This window comes from Arabidopsis lyrata (genome assembly GCF_000004255.2).
Source record: "Arabidopsis lyrata subsp. lyrata unplaced genomic scaffold ARALYscaffold_6, whole genome shotgun sequence".
Taxonomy (NCBI): domain Eukaryota; kingdom Viridiplantae; phylum Streptophyta; class Magnoliopsida; order Brassicales; family Brassicaceae; genus Arabidopsis; species Arabidopsis lyrata.
In genome coordinates, this window is record NW_003302550.1 from 19,315,905 (window position 1) to 19,336,484 (window position 20,580).

The window sequence follows — 20,580 nt, forward strand, 5'->3', positions numbered from 1 at the left end:
CAACAACAATGTGTTCACTAGGCTCAGACAGAGGAAACGGTGTAGGTTCAGACAAACCTTGTTGGATGTAGACATTTACTTCACTACCAATCAAAGCTTCACTACACAATTGCCTAATCCCACTATCTCTGTCTTCGGGGATAGCTCTTACTGTATATCATACATCTATATATATATACATGTTCATTCATTAGCCATATATACTATATTTATAAATACATGTTTACTTGCTTACGTACAACTACATATACATTGAATATAACTCATGTTGTTAGTACTAATTCAAGTTGTTATTGTATTAGGTTAAAGTTTATCTCTCATCCTTTCAGTTAAAGCTGTCTTTCATGTATTTTCTTTGAATTTAGACAAAGTATGGGACATGGATAGAGAAGATGAGGCATTTTATACACTTCTATATTTATATACATGTTCATTCACTAGCTATAGGTATCCATATTTATATATGCACGTCTACTTGCTTATGTACAACTATATATACAGTGAGTGTTACTCATGTTTTTAGTACTAATTCAAGTTTTTATTTGGTCTTCGGTGATTGTTCTTAACCAGTATGGTAGCTCCTCTACGGCCAAGAACAATTGTTGGATCACCCGACTTACTAGAGATCTCTATTCACCGAGTTTGAAAATTGTAAATTTTCCAACTGAGCATACAAATAATTACATAGACGTGAATCTTATAATGTGGATGTCTAAGCACATCTTATATTAGATATGCACAACTGGAAGTTTGGTGGTGGACCACGTAAGAGTCAGTTTACCTGATGAGCATTTAAACATTTATTACATGTCACTTCAATTGTACTCTCGCGTCAAAAGTCAAACCCGTCTCTCCCACGTGCATGACCAAATAGAGACTGGTTTTTTTGTAAATATTGTGAAGTCCATACCTATTTATATTTTTTTTTACCATTGCTCTCCCACAAAAAACCGTAATGTCTATTAGCTAATTTACTACCCCAATATTACCTCTGCATAAATTAACTCTTTGCAAAATATATTTAAATATTTGATTTTCTACTATTTAGTCATTTACCATTTTTATAGACATATCATTTCAAAGTTATATTTAAGTTTTTATAAACACACATTTTAAATTATAAAGATATATTTCTAATTATAAAGACTTATGTCTGTCTTCCTACATATATTAAAATCTTTGATTTTCAACCATCTAGTGCTTAAAAGGTTTTGGACATGCATGTCATTTCAAATTATAAAGATATATTTCTAATAATAAATATATATTTCTACTTTCATAAGTACTTTTAAATTTTAAGCTATCCTTAAGCTTTCCTTATCTAGTGGTTAGACTTTTTTTTATAAACATATATGCATATAAAGACACATATTATATATATCTATATATATAACGACACCTATATGTATATATATTCACATAGATATCCAAAAACAAAATTAGTTGAATATCATTTGAATTATCATTTTAAAAAATGGCCAATATATCATCACCTTTGACACTCCTTTTCATTTTCTTATCTTCCATCATGATCAACCATTTCCATGTAATTAGTTCCAAAAAATGGTGTGTAGCAACTCTGAACGCAACAAGTACGCAATTACAAGGAAATATCAATTTTGGATGTAGTGCAGAAGTTGATTGTAGGCCAATCCAACCCGGTGGATCATGTTTTATCCCCAATACTCTTGTAAATCATGCATCGTTTGTGATGAACGCTTATTATCAGAGCCATGGTCGTACTAAAAAGGCATGTAGTTTCAAAAACACTGGCACATTTGCTGCTACTGATCCCAGTTTTGGTAAATGTGTGTATGCGTCTTAGATATATTTATTTGGTTTCGATATAATATATGCATAATAAATGATTTGGTGAATACAATCATCCATTGGTGAATACAATGCGTAACTAATTTGATTGTATACATATGACATGAAAAACGAGAAAGATCCCAAATGCACCTCAAAATCCAAAAAGAAATTATTTACAAAGACCATTCAAACTCAACAGATTTCTTCGACCACTCAAACCACGAAGCTCCACCAAATATATACCATCATAAATGTTCATAACTCACCCACTCCTGCAAATCCACCATCACATTCCTATTATTTTAGTCTCTATTAAAATAAAATTCTTAGAAAAGCGTTGTTTTTTTTTTTCATTTAGACAGTGAATTATCAACTTATGAGATCGTTTCACTCCTTAACAATTCCAGCACAATAGGCTCATCAATGGTTTGATGATCTGTCATACGGCATCACCTCTAGAGGTTTGCGCTTAGTGAATTTATATAGAATGAAAATCCATTAGTATAAACCATAGCTTTATATATAATGCAACATTAACATAAGAGGGCTTTTAAATGGGCTTATGAACTAGCTCGGAATCGAACTTTAAATCACCATATTTTCTTATTCTTCCAAGATCCCATATGTCGGCTTGGGCTTTAAATGGGCCTTATGAACAAGCTCTGGAGTGTTAGTGTTTCAGAGAAAGAATGATAGTAGAGAATGGAGCATAAATCTACATTTATTGTTGGAGTATGCTCCCGGTGGCAGTTTGGCTTATCGGGTTAAGAAATCGGGTGAGGATTGGAAATGTTACAGATATATTGCTATTTTCCTAAATATTTTTAAATATTTGGTTTTCTACTATCTAGTCATTTACCTTTTTTTTTGACATATCATTTCAAAGTTATAAAGTTATATTTCTGTTTTAATAAATATATCATTTCAAATTATGCTAATAATTTATCATATATTTCTAATAATATATCTATATTTTCTATATATTATCTAGTGTTTAAATTGTTTTATAGACATATATGTATATAAAGACACATATACGATCTTCTAAATACTATCTAGTAATATATATATTTCAATAATAAACACGGGATAGATAAATATGTATTTCTAGTTTCCTAAATATTTCTAAATCTTACACTTGTTACTATCTAGTTATTACATGCTTTTATAGGCATGTCTTTTCAAATTATAAAGATATATTTCTCTTCTCCTTATTATGCGTAAATCTTTGTTTTTCTATTATAGACAGATCATTTCTAATTATTCTTACCAACAAAAAAAAAAAACATTTCTAATTATAAAAATTTATTTCTTATTTTATAGACAAATAATTTCAAATTATAAAGATAGAATACTAATTATAAAGATATATTTCTAATAATAAAGCATACTTCTATTTTACTAAGATTTTAAAATCTTTGATTGTCTATTATCTAGCTAGTCATAAAGTATTTATAGACATATCATTTCTGATTATAAAGATATGTTTCTATTTTCCTAATATTTTAATTCTCGTACTTTCTTCCATCTAGTGATTAATATCATTTCAAATTATTTATTCAAATTCTATTCAAATCTTCAACTAGAATTAATAATTGGTATGTCTACAAAAATAGAAATGTATCCTCATAATTTGATATAGTATAGATATGTATTATAATATATATAGACACATATACACTCACATAGATATCTTAAAACTAAATTAGTTGAATATCAATTTCAAAAATGGCCAAAATATCATCACCTTTGGCACTCCTTTTCATCATCCTATCTTCCATCACGATCAACCACTTCCATGTGGCGAGTTCCAAAACATGGTGTATAGCAACTCTCACCGCAACGAATGCTCAACTACAAGCAAATATTAATTTTGGATGTAGTCAAGGAGTTGATTGTAGGCCAATCCGACCCGGTGGATCCTGTTTTATCCCTAACACTCTTGTAAATCATGCATCGTTTGTGATGAACTCTTATTATCAGAGCCATGGTCGTACCAATCAGGCATGTAGTTTCAAAAATACCGGCACATTTGCTGCTACCGATCCTAGTTTCGGTAAATGTGTCTATGCGTCGTAGAAATATGTATTTGGTTTTGATAATTAATTGATATGCATAATAAATGATTTGCTGAATACAATCATCCATTGCTGAATACAATTTTTTTTTTTTTTTGAACAAAGTTGATTGTATACAAAAGATATGAACATACAAAAATGCACCTCAAAATCCAAAATTTTTTTTACAAAGACTAGTACTTAGTATGAACATATTTCTTTCACCACTCAAACCACGTGGCTCCACAAATATATACCATCATAAGTTTGTAACTCAACCACTCTTACAGATCCACGATCACATTCCTATTATTTTTTGTCTCCATTAATATAAACCTTAGAAAAGTGTTTTTTTTACTCATCTCTTTTAGATGGTGAATTGTCAACTCATGAGATCGTCCTAGTCCTTGAAAATTCCAAAACAACAAGCTCATCAAATGTTTGATGATCTGTCATACGACATCACCTCTCGAAGTTTTCGCTTAGCGAATTTATATAGAATGAAAATCCATTGGTATAAACCATAACTTTATATCAAATGCAATATATATATATATATATATATATATATATATATTAAACGGAATTGATAAACATATTCCTTTCCGCCTATACTGTATGAGCTGATATATTCTTTGATGTTACAATTTTGCTAATATGTATACATTAATCTCATCAGTTGTATCATTTCATGGAGTTTGGGTCACTCTCTCTGTAATGTCTGGGTAGTGTATATAATAGGTTTAAACCCTTAATAAAGTCCGCTAGTGCACACTACAAATGCAGCAGTATTTAGGGATCAGACCCACTAAGACCAAAGAAACATACAATAGACTATATATACTTAGATTTGGATGTAACAAAATATGAGTTACAGAAAATCGTTAGAAATTTTAGTAATAAAATTAAATAGATATAAAAATTATTGACAAAGAATATTTGAAATCGAAAAATCATTAGGGAAATCCTATAAAACAGGTAAATCAATTATGGATGTATAAAAGTTCATTCTTTAATTTGAATTACTTAGGTTTAATTATCATGCTCTCGCACGTTATAATTAACTATGAAATATATGTTTGAAAGAACTAAACTATCGTTTGAAAACTTTAAGATCATAATTCAATAAACTCACAAAACACAATAACATCAATTATTGGTTGACTAGAGAAGTTTTGCCTACCTAATGATAGATCCATTGATTCTACACCACTTCTGGTGAATTGATGAATCGATTATAATCAGTAGTTAAGTTGGCTTAATTCAACTAAGCCATGAAGAACAATCAAAGATAGAGAACTAGATTTGTATAGCCTATTTAAATGAATTTCACATTAAATTAAACAAAAAAGATAGAGAACTAGACGAACAATCCATAAATAAAAAATCTTGTGAATTTATATAAACATCCCTTTGAAATCTCTAAACTCAATGATAGGACTACTCACACATCACTAATGTACATTGTAGAAGAAGGGATCAAGAGTTTGTGTAGATATTACCAAAGGTTTTTTAAATACTTTAAATCAAAATAATGAAAGAGGAACAACCTTAGAAAAACTAGAAAATCGCACAAAAAATTATGTCTTTACGGATACAGAGTGTTAAGTATTTATAGGCAATTAGCCGAAGTCCTAAAACTAAGAAAAATAAAATTTTGCAAAACCAATCTGTACAACTATGTAACCGATCGGTTACGAGAGATTTATGTACCGACCGATACAATTGATTAACCGTTTGGTCTTGATCTTGAATCTTTTTTTTCCTCTTGATGCATTTTACTCCATTTCCTCTCCTAAACTTGTCGTTTTGCCCAAACAGGTCCAAAAACCTAAAAACACTAAAAAAATATCGAAAACTATATGTTATCGACAAAAAGAATCGATTAATATATATATATATATATATAACCTATTCAAAATGTTAAAAATCTGAGTTAACACATAGGTACTTTTTGATCAAATGTTCTCTGCATTTGTGGCTAGAAATATAACGTTCAAATGATGTCTAATTGTTTGCATTCTGAATAGGATCGACGACCACCATCTGACCAGCATCTTTGTTGACATATTTTGCTTCACTTTTTGGTGCATTTCCATCTCCAATACTTAGGAACCTTGCAACACAATTTTCTTGTGTTTTTCTTAAAGTCTTGAGAGAGAAGACTTTGCAGAGTCCCACAATTATGATTGTCTAATTGATGCTAAAACCGTATTGGCTTGAGGTTTATTAGACAAGAATCAAAGTATGCATGTTCACACCTTGTAATAACCTGCATTAGTTGAGTCTATTAGAGTAATAACATAGTTGTAGAGCTTTGACAATTGCGAAGCAATACCATTGCGAATCCAATCAGAAATTGAAGTTAAGTAATTCTATAATTGCATGATTCTCTGAGATAACCTTAAAGCCCAACACTTTTATTTATAATTTTATTCCCAGTTGTTTACTTTGTTTTCCTTCTCACTTATTAGTTTTCGCATTTGTTTCACTTAGTTTTAGTTTAGTCATTAAGTTTATAAATCAAAACAAAAAAACCAACAACCCCTCTATTGAATAGTTATATCTGATTTAGTTCCTCGAAGTTTTTACTCCAATTGTCAAATCACAATATTTTCAATATCCCGAGTACTACGATTGAAAAATGGACACTTGCAGCCTATTATTGAGTTATGTTTGAGGTTAGAACTTGAGGTAAATTACACACCCTATCAAATAGCAATCAAACAATCCACGGACTTTTTTACCATTACCTCCCAAGAAGAAAATTCAGGGATATTGGACTCTATGGAAAGCTAAAAGAATCAAGATTTCAATAGAGGAAGAATAAACCCAATCAACTCTACCAAACAAAGTCTACAGACGATTGAGTGAAGCCGTGTCCGAGACCGGTTGTACGAAGTCCCTATTGGGACCGGTCACAAATCTCATGACCCGTCTGGAGCCTCATGAGGAGCACGGTTAGAGAGCCTCGTGACTGGGCTAAGCATCTCGCCTATTCACTTGATGAAACAACGTAGTTTTGCCCTAAAAACTCTAAACCGATTGTTTGGTCCCCAAGACTTATAAATACTCGTTCTAAACCATAAACCTTAGTGTGCCTTCTTTGCGCCGTGCAAAAGACTTGTGTAGAGCCCGCTGTGAAGCCTTGAAGCCGCAGCCATCACCTCTTTGATCTGAAGCTTTGAAGAACACCAATTCCTTTCTCTTTTCTCTTGTTTACTCTAAGATCTATTAAGGAGAAGTCTTACATCTTGTACTCAACAATCAAAGAAATAATCACTAAACCCTATTTAGTTCTTATTCATCTTATTTTTATGAGTTATCAAACCTAACTTTGATGAATTCTTTAACCATGCTAGAGAAGGGGGTCATGATCGATCATTTAGGTGGAAATATTTAGAGTTTGGTTTGATCGTTTATACTGTATTATTTCTAGTTACATTTTATCTTAATGCTTGTAGTTAGCGTCACGAACTAACTCTTGATCTCAAGTGTCTAGACCTCACAAAAAGTTGTTTAGTATACTCGAACTAGCTTACAAATGTGTATTGCGTTATAACCTGCGGAAGTTGAGTTATATGGCTTTATGGACTAGAATCGAACTTGATCTTCTTGTTTTCATATATGCGTCGTTGCCTATGAAGGTTGAGTAACAAAGTATAAGGATTTTAGCTGACTTTCACATGTAGCCTAGGGCTAGTCGATCATTAGTGTTTGGTATGTCCGCGAGTTAGAAATAAACAAACATAATCTTAATATTATCTAGTTAGAAAGATCATTGAACCCCCTTCGATCCCTTGAATGCCCAACGTTTATCTCTTTTTAATTTACTTACGCTTTTACTCGCTTTCTTATTTACTTATTTTGCAATCGTGACAACAACAACATACCCCCTTTTATTGACTTGTCCTACCTTTACTCTCTTCTGACGGATTCTTTTAAACTTCTTTCTCTCTTTGTAGAATTCGATCCTTAAATACTACAAGCGATCGCTGTGCACTTGCAGCAGTTGTGTAATCTTTTAAGGTAAAAGATTGAAGCAAAATATCACACGCATCATACGCCTCAATAAACTTTCCCAACTATGATTCAAAATACAGTCAATTGGGACTTTGGGTTGCCTTACTCCATGTAAGTGGGAAGCTTTACTTTTTGAAAGTCTTGGATCGAAGGTGAAAACGATGTTTTATCGTCTTCTGAATCAGAAGATCTCTTTCGGTCGTCAAGCTTATCGCTTTAAGAAGCTTTGAGCCAATAGATCAGAGTTCTTCGTGAATGAGCGTTACATTAGGACAATGACCTGAGGTAGCGCATGATTCCCCACAGGTTGCCAGGTTGGAGGCTAATGAAAATCATTATCATTGACAATGTTCAGATTAAAGATTTTGGACCTCAGTTTCTTACAGCGTTTCATAGTGCATGATTCCCCACGGGTTACCAGGTTGGAGGCTGATGAAAATCATTATTATTGACAATGTTCAGATTAAAGATTTTGGACCTCAGTTTTTTACAGCGTTTATGTATTGTTGTTAGTAGGTGCACCATCGGGTGGTGGCATAGAAGGATTTATACCTGTTGGGATTTGAAATTGTAATTCTTGGATCTCCTCAATCAGAAGATTGATTCTTGGCGTTGAGCTTATCGATTGATGAAGCTTGGAGCCAATAGCTCCTAGAACTTTGTGAATATTCAATTTTGCTATAGTTTTAGATATAGTTAATAAGATTATTCCATTTTTATTGTATCATTTGGCCTTTGACAACATTAAGATAGGAGGGGTTTAAATGGGCTTAGGAACTAGCTCGGAATAGAACTTTAAGTCACCTTATTTTCTTATTCTTCCAAGATCCCATAGGTCGGATTGGGCTTTAATTAAATGGGCCTTATGAACAAGCTCTGGAGTGTTAGTGTTTCAGAGAAAGAATGATAGTAGAGATGGAGCATAAATCTACATTTATTGTTGGAGAATGCTTCTGGTGGCAGTTTGGCTTATCGGGTTAAGAAATCGGGTGAGGATTTGAAATGTTACTGATCTATTGCTATTTTCCTAAATATCTTTAAATATTTGGTTTTATACTATCTTGTCATTTACCTTTTTCCTTGACATATCATTTCATCGTTATAAAGTTATATTTATGTTTTTATAAACATATCATTTCAAATTATACAAATATATTTTTAATAATATATCTATATTTTTATTTTCATAAGTATTATCTTTGGCTTTCTATATATTATCTAGTTGTTAAATTTTTTTTATAGACATATATGTATATAAAGACACATATACTATCTAGTAATATATATATTTCAATAATAAACACGGGATAGATAAATATATATTTCTAGTTTCCTAAATATTTTTAAATCTTACAATTTTTACTATCTAGTTATTACACGTTTTTATAGGCATGTATTTTCAAATTATAAAGATATACTCCCTCTGTATTTGAAAAAATGTCGTTTCAACTGTTTTTGGGTGAATTAAGAAAGGGCATAGAATTACAAAACTAACCTTATGAGAAACGATTATTTACAATTATATTTTTGGTATATGTAGTTTTGGTAATTTAGACTGATTAATTATGATCAATTAATTGGGGGTAATTTAGGAAATTTTATGCAAAAGTTGTTAAAATGACAACTAATTAAAAACACAGAAAAAAGGCTAGAACGACATTTATTCAAATACGGAGGGAGTATTTCTCTTCTCCTTATTATGACTAAATATTTGTTTTTTTACTACTAATTTATTATAGACATATCAATTCTTATTATAAAGATTTATTTCTTATTTTATAGACAAATAATTTCAAATTATAAAGATAGAATACTAATTATAAAGATATATTTCTAATAATAAAGCATAATTCTATTTTACGAAGATTTTAAAATCTTTGATTGTCTATTATCTCATACTTTCTTCTATCTAGTGATTAAATTTTCTTATAGACATCATTTCAAATTATTTATTCAATTCTATTCGAATCTTCGACTAGAATTAATAATTGGTATGTCGACAAAAATAGAAATATATCCTCATATTTTGATATAGTATAGATATATATTCACATAGATATCCAAAAACAAAATTAGTTGAATATCATTTGAATTATCATTTTAAAAAATGGCCAATATATCATCACCTCTGACACTCCTTTTCATTTTCTTATCTTCCATCATGATCAACCATTTCCATGTAATTAGTTCCAAAAAATGGTGTGTAGCAACTCTGAACGCAACAAGTACGCAATTACAAGGAAATATCAATTTTGGATGTAGTGCAGAAGTTGATTGTAGGCCAATCCAACCTGGTGGATCATGTTTTATCCCCAATACTCTTGTAAATCATGCATCGTTTGTGATGAACGCTTATTATCAGAGTCATGGTCGTACTAAAAAGGCATGTAGTTTCAAAAACACTGGCACATTTGCTGCTACTGATCCCAGTTTTGGTAAATGTGTGTATGCGTCTTAGATATATTTATTTGGTTTCGATATAATATATGCATAATAAATGATTTGGTGAATACAATCATCCATTGGTGAATACAATGCGTAACTAATTTGATTGTATACATATGACATGAAAAACGAGAAAGATCCCAAATGCACCTCAAAATCCAAAAAGAAATTATTTACAAAGACCATTCAAACTCAACAGATTTCTTCGACCACTCAAACCACGAAGCTCCACCAAATATATACCATCATAAATATTCATAACTCACCCACTCCTGCAAATCCACCATCACATTCCTATTATTTTAGTCTCTATTAAAATAAAATTCTTAGAAAAGCGTTGTTTTTTTTTCATTTAGACAGTGAATTATCAATTTATGAGATCGTTTCACTCCTTAACAATTCCAGCACAATAGGCTCATCAATGGTTTGATGATCTGTCATACGGCATCACCTCTAGAGGTTTGCGCTTAGTGAATTTATATAGAATGAAAATCCATTAGTATAAACCATAGCTTTATATAGAATGCAACATTAACATAAGAGGGCTTTTAAATGGGCTTATGAACTAGCTCGGAATCGAACTTTAAATCACCATATTTTCTTATTCTTCCAAGATCCCATAAGTCGGCTTGGGCTTCAAATGGGCCTTATGAACAAGCTCTGGAGTGTTAGTGTTTCAGAGAAAGAATGATAGTAGAGAATGGAGCATAAATCTACATTTATTGTTGGAGTATGCTCCCGGTGGCAGTTTGGCTTATCGGGTTAAGAAATCGGGTGAGGATTGGAAATGTTACAGATATATTGCTATTTTCCTAAATATTTTTAAATATTTGGTTTTCTACTATCTAGTCATTTACCTTTTTTTTTGACATATCATTTCAAAGTTATAAAGTTATATTTCTGTTTTAATAAATATATCATTTCAAATTATGCTAATAATTTATCATATATTTCTAATAATATATCTATATTTTATTTTCATAAGTATTTTAAAATCTTTGGCTTTCTATATATTATCTAGTGTTTAAATTGTTTTATAGACATATATGTATATAAAGACACATATACGATCTTCTAAATACTATCTAGTAATATATATATTTCAATAATAAACACGGGATAGATAAATATGTATTTCTAGTTTCCTAAATATTTCTAAATCTTACACTTGTTACTATCTAGTTATTACATGCTTTTATAGGCATGTCTTTTCAAATTATAAAGATATATTTCTCTTCTCCTTATTATGCGTAAATCTTTGTTTTTCTACTATAGACAGATCATTTCTAATTATTCTTACCAACAAAAAAAAAACATTTCTAATTATAAAAATTTATTTCTTATTTTATAGACAAATAATTTCAAATTATAAAGATAGAATACTAATTATAAAGATATATTTCTAATAATAAAGCATACTTCTATTTTACTAAGATTTTAAAATCTTTGATTGTCTATTATCTAGCTAGTCATAAAGTATTTATAGACATATCATTTCTGATTATAAAGATATGTTTCTATTTTCCTAATATTTTAATTCTCGTACTTTCTTCCATCTAGTGATTAATATCATTTCAAATTATTTATTCAATTCTATTCAAATCTTCAACTAGAATTAATAATTGGTATGTCTACAAAAATAGAAATATATCCTCATAATTTGATATAGTATAGATGTGTATTATAATATATAAAGACACATATACACTCACATAGATATCCAAAAACCAAAATTAGTTGAATATCAATTTTAAAAATGGCCAAAATATCATCACCTTTGGCACTCCTTTTCATCATCCTATCTTCCATCATGATCAACCACTTCCATGTGGCCAGTTCCAAAACATGGTGTATAGCAACTCTCACCGCAACAAATGCGCAACTACAAGCAAATATTAATTTTGGATGTAGTCAAGGAGTTGATTGTAGGCCAATCCGACCCGGTGGATCCTGTTTTATCCCTAACACTCTTGTAAATCATGCTTCGTTTGTGATGAACTCTTATTATCAGAGCCATGGTCGTACCAATCAGGCATGTAGTTTCAAAAATACCGGCACATTTGCTGCTACCGATCCTAGTTTCGGTAAATGTGTATATGCGTCTTAGAAATATGTATTTGGTTTCGATAATTAATTGATATGCATAATAAATGATTTGGTAAATACAATCATCCATTGGTGAATACATTGCGTAATTAGTTTGATTGTATAAAATTTTTTTTGTTATGAAAATACCAAAATGCACCTCAAAAGCCAAAAAATATTATTGACAAAGACTAGTCCTTAGTCTGAACATATTTCTTCCACCACTTAAACTACGAGGCTCCAACAAATTAAATATATACCATCATAAGTTCGTAACTCAACCACTCCTGCAAATCCTCGATCACATTCCTATTATTTTTTGTCTCCATTAATAAAAAACTTTAGAAAAGTGGTTTTTTTTTAGATGGTGAATTTTCAACTCATGAGACCGCCCTAGTTCTTGAAAATTCTAGAAAATGAGCTCATCAAAGGTTTGATGATATTTGTCATACGGCATCACCTCTCGATGTTTGCGCTTAGCGAATTTATATAGAATGAGAATCCATTTGTATAAACCATAACTTTATATAGAATGCAATATATATATTAAACCGAATTGATAAACATATTCCTTTCCGTCTATACTGTATGAGCTGAGATATTCTTTAATGTTCCAGTTGTGCTAACATGTATACATTAATCTCAGAAAAATTTACTGAGATGTTATAGAAAAGTATGTTTATTATTAGAATATCATATATCTTTTAAATATTACTCATATGTTTTGAGCATTTGTGTAATTACAATTAACACCCTTCATTAGTTTTTTTTTTAATTAATAATTTTTAATTCGTTTTTAATTAAAAATAATAAATAAAAATTTGATTATTCATGTCATTAATCCACATCACCAATCTCACACTCCTCAAACTCACGTTATTTCTCCTCTTTTCTTTTTTTGTCTCCAAATCCAATAAAAGCTTTTAGATCTAATAATCTGCAACTAACTTGGGTACAACATTGACAGAGATCTTCAAATTGCAGGATTGGGCTGGATCTTCCTAGACCTCACAGCCACAACGCTTGCCATAGGGTCCCAAATCAAAAGCTTCATCAGATCTACTCGCAACCTCGCTCACGAAAAATGTCATCAAAAATCAAAACCCAAATCAAAGAGATCTATGGAATTCTACATGATTCGTTACAGGTTTGAGTTGAAATCAAGAATAGCTACTCTTTTACTTTGATTTTACATGTCTCTCGTTTAATCTTCCTCTCAATCGATCTATTTGGAGACATTTCTTCATCTATCTATGTTTTGATTCATACGGTTTAGTCTTCCTCCTATGTTTCCTTCAAACATATTTTTACGAATCTTAATTTGATTGTTGTTATTTGACCAATAAATTTCATATTGTCTTCTCCAAAAAATGTTGATTTCCGATCTGTATTATAAATCAGCCGTAAAGTGATGTAACTCAGCCGTAACGTGATGTAACTCAGCCGTAACATATAATTTACACAACCTTTTGTCTTCCCTGAATGATAACTCAGCCGTGACATGTAATTTACCGAACCTTTCGTTTTCCCTGAGGCATATAACTCAGCCGTAACATATAATTTACACCCATCTTTCGTCTTTCCTGGAGAATATAACTCAGCCGTGACATGTAAATATACCGAACCTTTCGTCTTCCGTGGAACATATAACTCAGCCGTGACATGTAAATTGACCGAACTTTTCGTCTTCCCTTAAGCATATAACTCAGCCATGACATGTAAATTTGCCGCGAAATAATAAGAGACGCAACATTTCGTCTAACTTTATCATCGAGCACCAACTTCACAAGTTTTTCGTGCGTTTTTTCTGCATCTATCTGCACAACTCTACACCCTCTTTCATCGGTGTTAAATACATATTTGTGTTTCTATACCCAATTACCGGAACCGGATCAACCATATCAAGAGAAGGATGAAAGAAATTGAAGAAGAATGAGGAAGACGATGAGAAATTGGAAGTTCCGGTGATGTGAAAAACTCAGGTGAAGAAGACGAGTTGAAAAAATTTGGCCCTATTTTTTTGTCCTTTAATGATGATGACATGGAATGATGACATGGAATGTTGCATCCACGTCATTTTTTAATTGATGAAGTGGCAAGTAAGCCACCAAACAAAAATGTAAATCAGCTTAATTAAACCAGCCATCAAACAAAACTTTAACTCGGTCGCAACATGAATACTATTACAGTAAATAAAAAACGAAAAAAACGGCAGCCAAATTCAGCCGTTTACTGTCGTAACTCAACCAAAAATATTTAACTCAGCCGTGTCGTTTAATAAGTCGGCCGTCATTGCATGCTATTCTAGTAATTAATCTTTCGCTACTAAGTCAACCGTAATAAGGCCGAGTTTTCCGTTAATCCAGCTCATTACGGCTGATTTATGACACTCGAACATAAATCAGCCGTAACATCATCCCATAACTAAGCCGTCTTTGATAACTCAGCCAGCCGGAGAAAGTTAAGTCAGCCGTGTCGAAGCAATAACTCAGCCAAAAATTTGACAAATCAACCATCGGGTGAAAACTCAGCCGTAACTTAGGCTGGGTTATGCTCGAAAGTCAGCCATTTTATCATAACTCAGACAGATTTCAGTAAGTTAGCTGTAACTCTAGGCTGGGTTATACTCGTAAGTCAGCCGTTTGCTCATAGCTCAGCCATTTTTCTTAAATCAGCCGCAACATACCGTAACTCAGCCGTCACTGCCGCTATATCGCTTGACGGCTGAATTCATTAATACACGTCAGCGATTTCTGACGTGGCAATGCGGCTTTGCTGATGTGGCAGTGGCATTCTTTGTAACTACGTTTTTTCCTGTAACGTTTAACAGGGGCACGTTGGGTATAAAAAATATACCCGAAATATGATAGTAATAAAAAAAAGATCTGTATGTTTCTGGTAATTTCATATAAAATGTTATACATCTGAGTAAAGTTCCCTTAATCTCATCAGTTGTATCATTTCGTGGAGTTAGGGTCGCTCTCTCTGTAATGCCTGGATAGTGTATATGATATAAACCATAACTTTATATAGATAAATATATTCCTTTCCACGTATAGTGTCTGAGCAGAGATATTCCTTTGATGTTAATGGCAGTTGTGCTAACATGTATACATTTATCTCATCAATTGTCTCATTTCATGGAGTTAGGATCCCTCGCTCTCTGTAATGCTTGTAGAGGTTGTTTTTGATAAATTGTTCTCTCCATTTGTGGCTTGAAATATAACATGCAAAATTGCAAATGATGTCCAATTGATTGCATTATGAATTTAGGATCAACGACCACCATCTGAACATAATCTTCGTTGATATATTTTTCTTCACTTGTGGGTGCATTTCCATCTCCAACTTTTAGCAGCCATGCAACAAAATTTTCTTGTGATTTTCTTAAAATCTTGAGAGAGAAGACTTTGCAAGAGTCCCACAAGTATGATCGTCAAATGTATCTAAGACCGTATCGGCTTGAGAATCTTGTGGAATAATGATGTGTGTGATTTTTCACCTCAAGGTTGTACCTTAGAAACCATACGAAAAGTTGCAAGTCCACAACTAATCTTATGTGTATTTAAGGATTGATCCCACAGAAAGATAGAGAATGCGTTACGAACACTACAAGAAAAATCCACATTCTTAACACGACAGAAGTGCTATAATACGTCATTCATAGCGTTTTCATAAACGCTGTTTCTGCCCCAGTTATTATAGACCCCCCACATACGATAGCATTTTCGGTATGTTATGGTAAACGCCTACATACGATAGCATTTTCATACTATTGCGCTAATCAAACGCTATAATATACTTTATTGTAAACCAAATTTAGTGCTATTTTATATAATGTCGTAGATTTTTTTTTCGCTAAATACATTTAATTTGATTTATAAAATAAATTTTATATTGGAACCCAATTTTGTAAAATTTACTTAATTGAACACATATATATATAACTTTTATTACATTAACCAAACAAGTCATACATAACATCATATTAATAAGTCTTATACTAATTACTAAAATGCTGCCTATTCTTAAACAAACTAAAACTAACATCCTAAGGAGAAAATAAAAAAACTTCTTAACGCCTTCAAAATCATCATCTTCTTATACTAGCTTCTTTATACCCGTGGAATGTGTTATCTCGTAACTAAGCCTCACAACATTCTTATCACATGACGAAAACAAGTCTTTGAAACCATCCTCTCTCTCTTAACCTGTTTTACAATAAAACAAAGCAAATGAAACCAATACAGTCAACAACGTTCATGGACTGAAAGTAAACACACCTCAAATTCTGCAAATTGCTTCAAAATTTTCTTGCCAAAGCTCAGGAGCAACTCTTCCAATGGTCTCTCTAGCAAAAGACCTGCCTCCACCCTTGAAAATAATAACGCTTAAGGTAAGTCTACATAAAACCTTACCAAGAAAAAGTAGCATATAAATAAGTTAAAGAAAAGACTGAGACGCGGATAGCATCTGAAAAACTATTATCTTTTCCCCTACTCTCAATCACCTATCACACCATAGAGATTGTATCAGATTAAAAACTTTAAAATTTAGAAGGTTCTGTTGATAGCTTATGCATACCATTCTGAAGATGGTGTGAGATCTGCTACTATGAACATTCATGTTTGTCTCGCCAAAGTGCCTATTAACTGTTAATTGAACAAGACCAAGTCAATACACATTAGACATAAAAAATGCAGGAAAAAAAATACTTCTTAGTAAAGCTTTGCCTTTAAAAGCTTATCCAGAATCTATAAACATTAAAATCTGTTCAGCGTCATTAACAATTTCTTCTTTAAGACCAGCAACAAATACTCCACGTTGTACATCAATCTGTTCAGTGTCACTAACAATCATCATCTTCTTAGAAGATAAAAAACTTAGAGAAATTAATAAGCAACTTAGAATATCAGCAGCTCTTGTCTATATATATATATACCAAGAGAACATAAGGACATGATTTTGTGGACCAAGAGAACATAAGGACATCGAAATCATCAACATGATGAGTTAAAATGCTCTTTCAGGTTATATCAAAGAGCAAGATAAAGTTAAAGTTTTGTATAAGAGTTAAAACTCTAGCAATCCGAAATCATAGACCAACACAACAATCAATTTGAAACACATACAGAGATAACAATATCAATTCAAGCAGTTCCTGATCTTGCGAAAGATCAACACTTTACGTCAATTAAACACAACAGTCTACTCTACTTAGGATCATACTTGCATAATCAGCTTAGTGGTCCATAGAGGCAGATTATTACACTTTCATCTACTTAGGATAATACATTCTCAGTTAATATACCCAATGGAACCTAAATATAAAGAAGGGGACAATGAAGCTTAAAAACTACACGAGCTAAAGAAGAAACTAACTTACTTCCATAATGGTGAACACCAACTTTAGCAAGCATTGCGTAGTACTCAATCTCTGATCTTCTCAATGGTGGGCAATTGTGGAGATTGCAATAATCTTCCCTGTGAACAAAACCAGAATAAACAAGTGTTCGACGAAAACATTTAGGTATGCACACCAAGTGTTCGACGAAATTACCTTGGAGAAATTCCATATTGTGATGGAGAAGAGAGAGATAAGACAGAGGAGAAAGACGGTAAGATGGTAAGAAAAAAAAAGCAAAGAAGAGAGAGATAAGACAGAGGAGCAAGACGGAGAAGGAGAGTGAGAGAGGACGGAGAAGATGGAGAAGTAAATCAAACAATCTAACCTAATAGATCAATCGGAAATTGAGGAGAGGAGAGAGATACCTAGCTGGACTTGAGAGCGTTTTCTTCACCGACGAGTTGGAGATTACTGGAAACAAAAACAAGCTATCACTGGCGACCAGAAAGTTGACAATCGACGGTGGACCTGATGTCGATGCTTGCACTGTTGGAAGGGAAGAGAAGTGAATGAAGGAGAGACAGCCAAAAGAGAAAGGAGAAAGGAGAAAGGAGAACGAGGAGAAGGAGGCAAAGAGAAAGATGAGAGAATTAGGTTACAAAGAGATGATTTTTTGGGTGAAAGGGGGAAATATGTCTTAAGTGTTGGCGGTATAGTGAATTATTTTAGTTTAGTGTAGGCGGAATAAATGATTTCATATTCCCGCTTAGGGATTTTCTATCTTAGCGTTTACTAAAAGCTGTTATAGAAAAACAAAATTTACAACTCATCTTTGATAGCAGTTGGGAAAAATGAGCTATCTTCTTATGCTATTAATGTGGAATTTTCTTGTAGTGGAATCAGAAAAGAATTATGCTATGACAAAAATAAAAGATTGCAAGAGAAGTAAGCAAGTAAACAGGAAAATAAGTTAACAAAGTGAAGCGTTGAGCATTCAACGAGTTTGCAAGAGATTTATTAAAAGCTTCATTCTAGGACTCTAAGCTAATCGATCAGTTACTAAACAAATTCTAGAACTCGGTCAGAACAAAAATGAACTAAAGACTCACGGTTCGAATAGTCTAACTAATGTGTTACGTAACAATCGTTGGCAACGACACAACAAGACATTAATAATTGATTCGGTCCAATCGGTTTGAAAGATGCACCATAACTCCACTTTCATACGTTATTGGATCAAGCCCGTCTAAGTCTAGGTTTGGAGAAATAAATGTTTTTTAAAGCTTTTGGCGGGTCTACTTCTCCAGAGATCAGCAGATAGTGCATGAAACTACCCACATGCATTTAAATCAAGTATAGAACAGTGAATTCTTGGAAAAGCTATCCTAAAATCGCCACTTTAATTAATCGATCATGATCCTTAAATCACCCTTAAACCCAACTAATAAACTACTCAATCATAGCAAAGAAAACATTAAAGCATTAGAAGAGAATTGCATAGTCATAAGTCAAAATACGTATGAAAATAAAGAGGAGGGTTCATAGATTACTTCTCGATATCGAGTAAAAAGTTCTTCCCTTGAAAGCAAAAGCAAAAGCAAAAGTGTGGAGGCGAGTCGGAGGGCACTTGGGAGGATCATAGGTCTGTTATTCGTTTTTATCTCGCTCTCTTTGAAAATATTGTTAAGAATAAGTACATATAGTCTTCGAGGAGTCGATTTTAGATTTATGGATTCTATCGTCAAACCCCGTCATTTTCTCACAAGTTAACTCGAAAGGGTTTGGCCGCACCTACGGGCTTGGTGGCATAGTGGAAGAGAGCTTGGCCGCATCAAAAATGTTGAAGGAAACGGTAAACAAGAATTTGCCCGTGGCATGGTTCTCTTCAAGCGCGGTGGTGACATGGATGTGTCCATCGATGGTTTCGCGGTTTTGTCTGATTCTTCTTCAAGGTGATAGATGGTTCTTCTAGCTTTCAAATGACACCAAGAAAGTTAGATTTAGGGCACGGGAGGACTTTCAACATATGCCAAACTTCTTACAGTACGAAGCTGTCCTTGTAAGCCATATTGGCGCTCCTTTTATTGCCTAGCTTTTTCCTTAAAACACCTGTAAAGACTCTTCGATCTTCTAAAAAGTAAAAACTATAAGAAATACTTTGGAAACCTTTAAGACATGTCAAATAAAAATACTAGAATTCTGATAACAATATATATATATATATATATATAGTTTTTACTTAAATTGATTTAATTTTTTATTCTTGAAAATCAAACCTGTTTAACATGAACAAAGGAACAATCTTAGAGGACTCATAAATTGATAATTGTATTTATATTGTTAACATATCTTCCCGTATCTAATCCAAGTCATGAAACCTAATTGTTGGTTCGTTAACCGAAAATTTGTTCATCTCAATAAATGTATTGTTAACATGTTAAGTAGGTGCTTACTTTAGTCTTTTTATTTATCTATCAAACCGCTAGCCGTGTTTCGCTAACGATATTATCCTGATAACACCATGTATTATTCCCTACATATGACTCAGCCGCAAGTCAACATTTTTGCTCATCACGCTAAATATTTTGTTACCTTATTAATAATAATGTTATTATCTTCGCATATATAATCCAATCTTTGAAATCTAATTGTTGGTTTGATAACTGAAAATATGTTTATCTCGTTAGGTGTATTATTAACATGTTAAGTAGGTTCTTACTTAAGTCTTTTCATCCATCTATCAAACCTCCATCACTGTTTCGCTTACAATATTACCCTGATAATACGTTATCTGCTAACTATCCTGATGCA

The 20,580-nt window shown here is 32.3% G+C and overlaps 4 protein-coding genes and 1 long non-coding RNA gene across 7 annotated transcripts; 4 read left to right on the forward strand and 1 right to left on the reverse strand.

Annotated features, from left to right (window-relative positions):
- The first annotated feature begins 1,432 nt into the window (after positions 1-1,432).
- On the forward strand, positions 1,433-2,028 carry LOC110227148 (glucan endo-1,3-beta-glucosidase-like). The gene has a single exon (XM_021020504.1). It carries the CDS (start codon positions 1,475-1,477, stop codon positions 1,823-1,825), a length of 351 nt encoding a protein of 116 aa, XP_020876163.1. The 5' UTR covers positions 1,433-1,474; the 3' UTR covers positions 1,826-2,028.
- A 1,461-nt stretch (positions 2,029-3,489) lies between these two features.
- On the forward strand, positions 3,490-3,950 carry LOC110227731 (major pollen allergen Ole e 10-like). Its single transcript, XM_021023139.1, has one exon. The coding sequence runs from the start codon at positions 3,541-3,543 to the stop codon at positions 3,889-3,891; it is 351 nt and encodes a 116-aa protein (XP_020878798.1). The 5' UTR covers positions 3,490-3,540; the 3' UTR covers positions 3,892-3,950.
- Positions 3,951-9,999: 6,049 nt separating this feature from the next.
- LOC110227296 (glucan endo-1,3-beta-glucosidase-like) lies at positions 10,000-10,350 on the forward strand. The gene has a single exon (XM_021021132.1). It carries the CDS (start codon positions 10,000-10,002, stop codon positions 10,348-10,350), a length of 351 nt encoding a protein of 116 aa, XP_020876791.1.
- A 1,688-nt stretch (positions 10,351-12,038) lies between these two features.
- Positions 12,039-12,520, forward strand: LOC9308514 (major pollen allergen Ole e 10). Its single transcript, XM_021023467.1, has one exon. The coding sequence runs from the start codon at positions 12,094-12,096 to the stop codon at positions 12,442-12,444; it is 351 nt and encodes a 116-aa protein (XP_020879126.1). The 5' UTR covers positions 12,039-12,093; the 3' UTR covers positions 12,445-12,520.
- A 4,016-nt stretch (positions 12,521-16,536) lies between these two features.
- On the reverse strand, positions 16,537-18,607 carry LOC9308515. 3 transcript variants are annotated; one of them, XR_002330975.1, is made up of 4 exons: positions 18,195-18,607; positions 17,809-17,906; positions 17,007-17,074; positions 16,537-16,796 (listed from the first exon to the last, which is right to left on the reverse strand). It is a non-coding gene; the product is annotated as an uncharacterized LOC9308515 (long non-coding RNA). The 3 variants fall into 3 exon arrangements; XR_002330974.1 differs by having other exon boundaries at positions 17,983-18,607; XR_002330976.1 differs by having other exon boundaries at positions 17,809-17,901; positions 18,195-18,606.
- Positions 18,608-20,580: the final 1,973 nt, after the last annotated feature.